Below are 6,652 nucleotides of genomic sequence, written 5' to 3'. Positions count from 1 at the left end.
GCTGGAAGCGACCAGGAAAGTGCTTGGAGGGGCTTGGGTGTCTGTGAGAGTTTTTGGGAGATCCTGACCCCTGCGGACCACCCAGAGATGCTGCTGGATGGTGCCGCAGCAAGATGCTGACAAGAACTGGGGACTCCCGAGTTGGGCTTCGTCTTCCTGGCACTGGGGATCGAGTTTACATGCACAGGAAAGGGGGGTCCCAGGGGTCGTGTCCCCCCTCCCCTGGAGTGTAAATGCTCCCCCAGGGCCCCCAGCCCGGTGTCACCCCCTTTTCTCTGCCCACAGAGCTCCTGAGCCGCCGGCGGCCGCAGCCGCTCCCCGTGGCCTCGAGCCCGGCAAGGACCCCCCCACTCCTTCCCCACGCAGTTCATGGGGGCACTGGGGAGGGACTTGGGGGGACCCCACGGCGGGGCCGGCCCTGGGCAGGGAGGGCGGGTCCAGGTGGGGAACACTGCCTGCTGCGGGTCTGCCCGGCAACTGGTGAGTCATCAGCCCCGCTCTCGCTGATTGGCTGACTCTTCTCCACCGCGTTCTCTCATTGGCTGAGGAGAGGCCCGGCAGTGCAGAGAAGGAACGGGAGAGATCCCGCCCCGAGCACCGGCGCGGGGACAACAGACCCGGCCTGGGCACAGGGAGGGAATTTATTACCAACCAAACCACGGCAGCACCAGGAGAAGGGAAAGAAATCCCTCCAGCACCTTCCCCCAGCCAACGGGGATCACCCACAACAGGGTTATCCACCATGGAGAGACGGGGACATCCGAGTTTAGACCAAAGCCAATTTTATTGAGTGTACCAGGTGTTTATACAGGGATTTACTTGTATGGGGCTTATAGAGGGCTCTGTTTTTGGTAACAATTTCCCATTGGTTACACATTCTTCGTGACATCCAGTAACCTGGGAACATTTATCTTATCACAAAGTCTCACACCATGTTGCCTGGTCACTTCTTGCTTAGGGAGACCTAAACTGTGTCTGTGTCTCCCACAGTTTTTGCTCAGTCAGGCCTCAGATATCGGGCCTCTTTATCAGCTCCATTGCTTTACTTTCTGTTTTATTCCCCATACGGGGGCACCAGGGCTCTGCCCCACGGGGGTCACTGGGGATCATCCAGCCCAGATCCTCCCATGGGGGATGGAGCTGCAGGAGCACACCAAGCTCTTCCTGCACTCTCTTCCCTCACTCCAAGCTCTTCCCTCACGCGGGGCACTCACAGGGCTTCCCTTACTGGTGCCTTCGTTGGTGCTGGGTCAAGTGAAAGCTCCTGGAGAAGTTCTTCCCACACTTCCCACACTCGTAGGGCCGTTCCCCGGTGTGGATGCGCCGGTGCACGGTGAGGCTGGAGTTGTGCTTGAAGCCCTTCCCGCAGTCGGGGCAGAGGAAGGGCCTCTCCTCTGTATGACTCCGTTCATGCTTGAGGACATCGGAGCTGGTCTGAAACCTCTTCCCACACTGGGGACACTCGTAGGGCCTCTCCCCAGTGTGGATGCGCTGGTGTATTCTCAGCGCAGAGCTCCACCCAAAGCTCTTTCCACATTCCAAGCACTCATAGGGCCGTTCCCCAGTGTGGATAACCTGGTGCTGGATCAGGCCAGACATGTGTATGAAGCTCTTCCCACACTTCCCACACTCGTAGGGCCTCTCCCCGGTGTGGATGTGCCGGTGCACGGTGAGGTGGGAGTTGTGCTTGAAGCCCTTCCCGCAGTCGGGGCAGCGGAAGGGCCTCTCCTCTGTGTGAATCCGCTCATGTCTGAGGACACTGGAGCTGGTCTGAAACCTCTTCCCACACTGGGGACACTCATAGGGCCTCTCCCCAGTGTGGATGCGCTGGTGTTTTCTCAGGTCTGAGCTCCACCCAAAGCTCTTCCCACACTCCCCACACTCGTAGGGCCGTTCCCCAGTGTGGATCCTCTGGTGCTCGATCAGGTTGGAGCTCCACCTGAAACCCTTCCCACATTCCAAGCACTTGTGGGGCTTCTCCCTGCCATGAGGCTTCTCCACCAGCTCTGAGCTCTGGCTGGATCTCCGCCCGCCTTCCTGGCTCAGGGGGGCTCTTTCCTCCCCACAGCTCCCTGGGCTGGGTTTGCAGCTCCTCCTCCTGCAGCATCTCCGGGGCTTTTGCTCCTCCTCCATCCAGCCACACCCTGGCAATGACAAATCCTGGTTTGGGGAAAAAACAAGAGGAGAGCACCTTGGACTGGAGGTTCCTCATTGCCCAACTTCATGTCAGGAAGTCACTGGGAATCTTGTGTCTGTAAGAACCTCCAAAACACCAAGATTCAGCCCAAAAATCCCACAAACTTCAAGACACAGAACAAAAACTCCCCAAACGTCAGAACTATGCAAAAACGTCCTTCTCCAAAACATAAAGATTCAGCTACTACAAAAAACCAAAGCACCAACATTTAGCCCAAGCAAGCTCAGAAACACCAAGATTCACCCCATGAAAATCGTGGATCCCCCTCCACAGTCACCTGCTGCATGTGGGGGGAGCAGCGCTCCTGGGGCTGGGGGGAGGCTGCAGACACAGGGAGGGGTGGAACCTTCTGCTGCTTCCTCTTTCTGCTCCGCCTCCTCCTCCTCTTGTGTCTCTACTCTTCCTCACACTCCTCTTCCTCCTGCTATTCCTCCTTCTCCTGCACAATCCCACCCTCTCCTGCCACCTGCATCGTTTGACCATTCTGTTCCTCAAGCCTGCTTCTCCTTCCCTTCTCCTCCTGGCCCCAGGCCCAGCACCCACTGCCGGCTCCCTCTTCCCCCCAGCCCCACCGCATCCCAGCGCAGGGGCAGGGATGGAGCTGGGGCAGGTCGGGCTGGGGCAGCGCTGGGCTCTCGGCCGCTCCCGCCCGCACTCGGTCCCCACTGCAGCCGCTCCCGCCAGGACAGCGCGGGGGGGCCCGGCCTTGGCGCTGCCCCACTCCCACCTCCCCAAATTCCCCTCGCGGGGCCATGGGGCCGAGGGGGGGCGCAGGTGGGTCCAGGTGGGGAACGCGGGGAGCTGCGAGTCTGCCTGGCAACTGGTGAGTCATCAGCGCCGCGGGCTCTGATTGGCTGAGCTCGGCCTGAGCCCTGGGGCTGCAGCACAGAGGGGACACCCTGCTCCAGGGGGGATGTCCCACAAACGGGGGACCCCATGGAAGGAACCACAGGAAAGTGTCTTTACAAACAGATGCTGTGAGTCTGCTCGGATATAGGGCCAGGGACCTGTACATAAGGAAGTGACAGCAGACACAATCTGTCTCAGAAAATGTTATTAACTGATGACACAGACTGCTCCTCAGCCAAGGTCCTGCTCAGAAGTTCCAGAAGAAAAACAAAGACTTAACAGAGCCATGAATATCATTTGCTATATAAAAACAGGGAGCATATTATGGGAGTATGTAGTAGGTGGATTGGGAATTCTGTACCTCTCAAGTACTTCAGTCAATGCGGAAAGGGAGAGGAAGATGTGGCCAGGAAAATTAGGATGAAAAGGAGGCTGTGTCCTCCAACACTGTCCGGGGCGGGCAGGGAGTGCAGCTGAAGGTGCCTCACCCACTTTGGGTGATCGGCTCCCTTGGCTGGCGGCAGCACCAGAGATTGATTGGGGACCCGGGAGTGACCAGGAGACAGACGAGTGACACATCAGGGGGTCTGAGAAGAGTCAGCAGGGAGAGAGCACTGAAAATCTCATCAGTGAGTGCCCTGGGATCCTCGGGGAGTGAACATGGCAGGGCACCCATGGAGGGGAGAAAAGGGAAAGCCAGGGAGGGTCCTGGCCAAAGGGATGATGATCCCAAAATGTCTCTGAAGGGCTCCTTTCGAGAATGCTGAGGTAGTTTGCACATTCCCCCAGAGGTAATTAAGGACATGGACACCCAGGGAGGAAATAAGGGAAATTGAGAAGGCATTTGGAAAACAAGGGAATGGAGGGTGTTGGTGTGCTGGGAAGGGATCAGGTGAAGGGGAGTGTGCAGCAATATCATTACAGCAAGAGGCAGCAGGAGGAATCTATGTGGTAATAAAAAGGATGACGGAAAAGAGGAGAAGGAGAAAAATACTCAGGATTGGGATGATTTTCAGCAGGGTCTTATTCTCGAAATTTGCCAGCTGATCCAGATCCTTCCATCCCCGGTTTCCAGGAGAGGAAAAGCAGGAGGTCAGGATGCCAGGGGTTTCTCTGCGGTGGCAGCGGCAGCACCGGGCGCAGAGGTGCGGCACCGGGAGCACGGGCTGGGGCCTGTGGGGAGCTGCGGGGCCGGGCCGGGGCTGTGGGGCAGCCGGGGCTCAGCGCCGGGCGCTGCCTGACCCCACCAGCCCCGGGCAGGGCCGGCAGTGGCCCCCGGCCCCCAGGAGGCTGCGGGACGCCCCGGCCGCTGCCCGGCCCCGGGGAGCTGCCGGCCCTGCCCGCCGGGGGGGCCGCCTTTGGACACTGCGGCAGGACAGGCACCGGCTCTGCCGCACGGGCTGGGCAGGGACCCTGAGCACAGGGGGGAACACAAAGGAACAGCTGGGAAATGCAGAGTACTTGGTAAAATAAAAAGGCAAATGGTGGAGAAAAAGGTTAAAAATTTGGGATATATTTTGACTGAAGGTTCGTGGTTGAATGACCCAGAGTTGGTGTGGGCAATCTCAGAAGTAACACTACCCATGAACAAAAAGGAGCTGTGACAATGCTGAGGATTAGAAGGGAATTACACAACCTGGACTGAGGATTCTCTGTTCCAGGACTGTAGGACTTTTTAGCCCCAGACAGCCTCCATATTGTGGTATGGACAGGAGAAAGAGAGCAAAACTTGAGAAAATGAACAACAAAAATATTGATGCCTCAGCTGTGGCTCTTCCAGACTCAGAAAAGTGTTGGGAAGCATGGATAAATATAATTATTCATAATACAGCCAGGCTGAAAACAATCCTCCCTACTGGCTGGACAATACCGTTACCTACAGATAAATCCAAAAGTCAAATAGACTGTTCCATCTCACCCCCCAAAATGTATGGTTCATCCCCTAAAACATCAAGTGCCTGTAACCCCATTGGCCCAAGTCTTGTTCCAGCCCACCTTGAAGCCCCTGATAAGGGTCTCTGAGGGGCCAGACGCTCTCTTGGATCTTCCCCCCTCTCAGGACCTCCACCCTGTCCTAGAGCATCCTCTTCTCTCTCCCCTCCCCCATCCCCTCAAGCTTGCCAGGTGCTGCATCTGGCAGCTCCAAGCAAGACCTTTCTCCATCCCTAATAAACCTCATATCCTAAGAGCAGCCTTCAGAGATCTCTCGTCTCCATTCACCTAAACCGTCCTGGAGCACAGCACTCCCTACAGAAAAGAAATTGGAATTGTAGGTGAATGTTAAACAGGGCCATGCCAAAGGAATTCTTGGGCCAAAATGTTTCACCCAGTGGCCACAGTGGCCTCATTGGCTGCAGAATTGTGCAGCCACAGCTTCCACGGGAACCGAGGCCCAAAAACTGATGACAACAGGATCTCCAACTGTTCCAGTCTGCCATCAAAGTCAAGCTTTGATAACCAAAAGAGCCTCGTAATGGATGAGCAGTGCTCGGTTATTACAGTGTGAAACTTGTTCAGTGGCACAGGAGGATTCAGAACTGAGCACAGGGGAAGGGTTTAACCCAGCCTCCTGTTTGAACAGCCCACAGAGGGGCTGGGAAGAAACCCAGCACTGCATTCAAGTGACACAGCTCCAGAGCCAGCCTGGGGGAGATTCAGGAGACATTGCCTGGCCTGAGGCAGAAAATGTCTTGGTGGATGGCTCTTCAAGGGCAGCAGAAGGGAAAAGAGTTCCACGACACGCTGTTATTGAGGAAAGGGAATCTGACAAAGCGCAGGTTACCCCCATGGTCAGCTCAACCGGCACAGCTGTGTGTGCTTGTAAGAGCCTGGCACTGAAATGCCCTGAGCAGGAAGGTTTCAATATCTTCTGGTGACACCATCTCACCTAACAGGGGGGCAAAAGCAATTCTGACTGCTCAGCAACCACTGGAACACTTATTAAGGTATTTCTAAAAGAAATCATTCCAATAAAAGGGATTGTAGAAGCAACAAACTCAGACAGCAGAACTCATTTTACAGGAAAAATCCTCCAGGGGGTTATGGCAGCTTTAGGAATACAATGGGACCTCCAGAACCCCTGGCACCCCCACAGCTCAGGATGGGTACAAAGAATGAATAGGGAAAGAAAAAAGCACCTTTGGAAGCTGGGGATAGAAACCAAGATGCCATGGGTACGGCTTTTGCCATTGGCTTGGGCAAGAAGAAGAGCGAGAGCCAGGGCAGATATTCAATTCACTCCCTTGCAATTGATCTCGGGAATTCCATACCCTGAGAGTTCTCCACCTAGTGCAGGGTGGAGATAAGGGATGCACATTTAAAGCAGTCTGTGGCCAGAATCCTGTCTCTGGTGCAATCTCTCCCCCAGGAAGCTGGGCTGGCACAGAGCCTGCCTTGGCACTTTGCTGCTGCCAACATCCAAGCAGGACATGGGCTCTGCCTAAGGAGTGCAAAGCAGCACCACTGGTGGCCAAGTGGCGTGGCCCATGCCAAGGGGCCCCGAGGCCAGAAACAGCCGCCAGCACAGCTGAACACGGGGGGACCCCTCAGCCTGGGCTCCAGGTCTCTGCAGCCCCGGAGATTTGCACTTCCCGCCTGCAGCAGGAG

At 56.2% G+C, this 6,652-nt stretch overlaps 1 protein-coding gene across 1 annotated transcript; it reads right to left on the bottom strand.

Moving 5' to 3' along the window:
- Positions 1-1,120: 1,120 nt before the first annotated feature.
- On the bottom strand, positions 1,121-2,022 carry LOC144248389 (uncharacterized; the record flags this gene model as incomplete). The annotated part of the gene is made up of 1 exon (XM_077790550.1): positions 1,121-2,022. A coding segment is annotated over one exon (798 nt), but the record flags the coding sequence as incomplete, so codon positions are not given.
- Positions 2,023-6,652: the final 4,630 nt, after the last annotated feature.

This window comes from Lonchura striata (genome assembly GCF_046129695.1).
Source record: "Lonchura striata isolate bLonStr1 chromosome 14 unlocalized genomic scaffold, bLonStr1.mat SUPER_14_unloc_2, whole genome shotgun sequence".
NCBI lineage: Eukaryota > Metazoa > Chordata > Aves > Passeriformes > Estrildidae > Lonchura > Lonchura striata.
The sequence above is the reverse complement of the archived record's forward strand: the minus strand, read 5'-3'. Positions and strand labels throughout refer to the sequence as shown.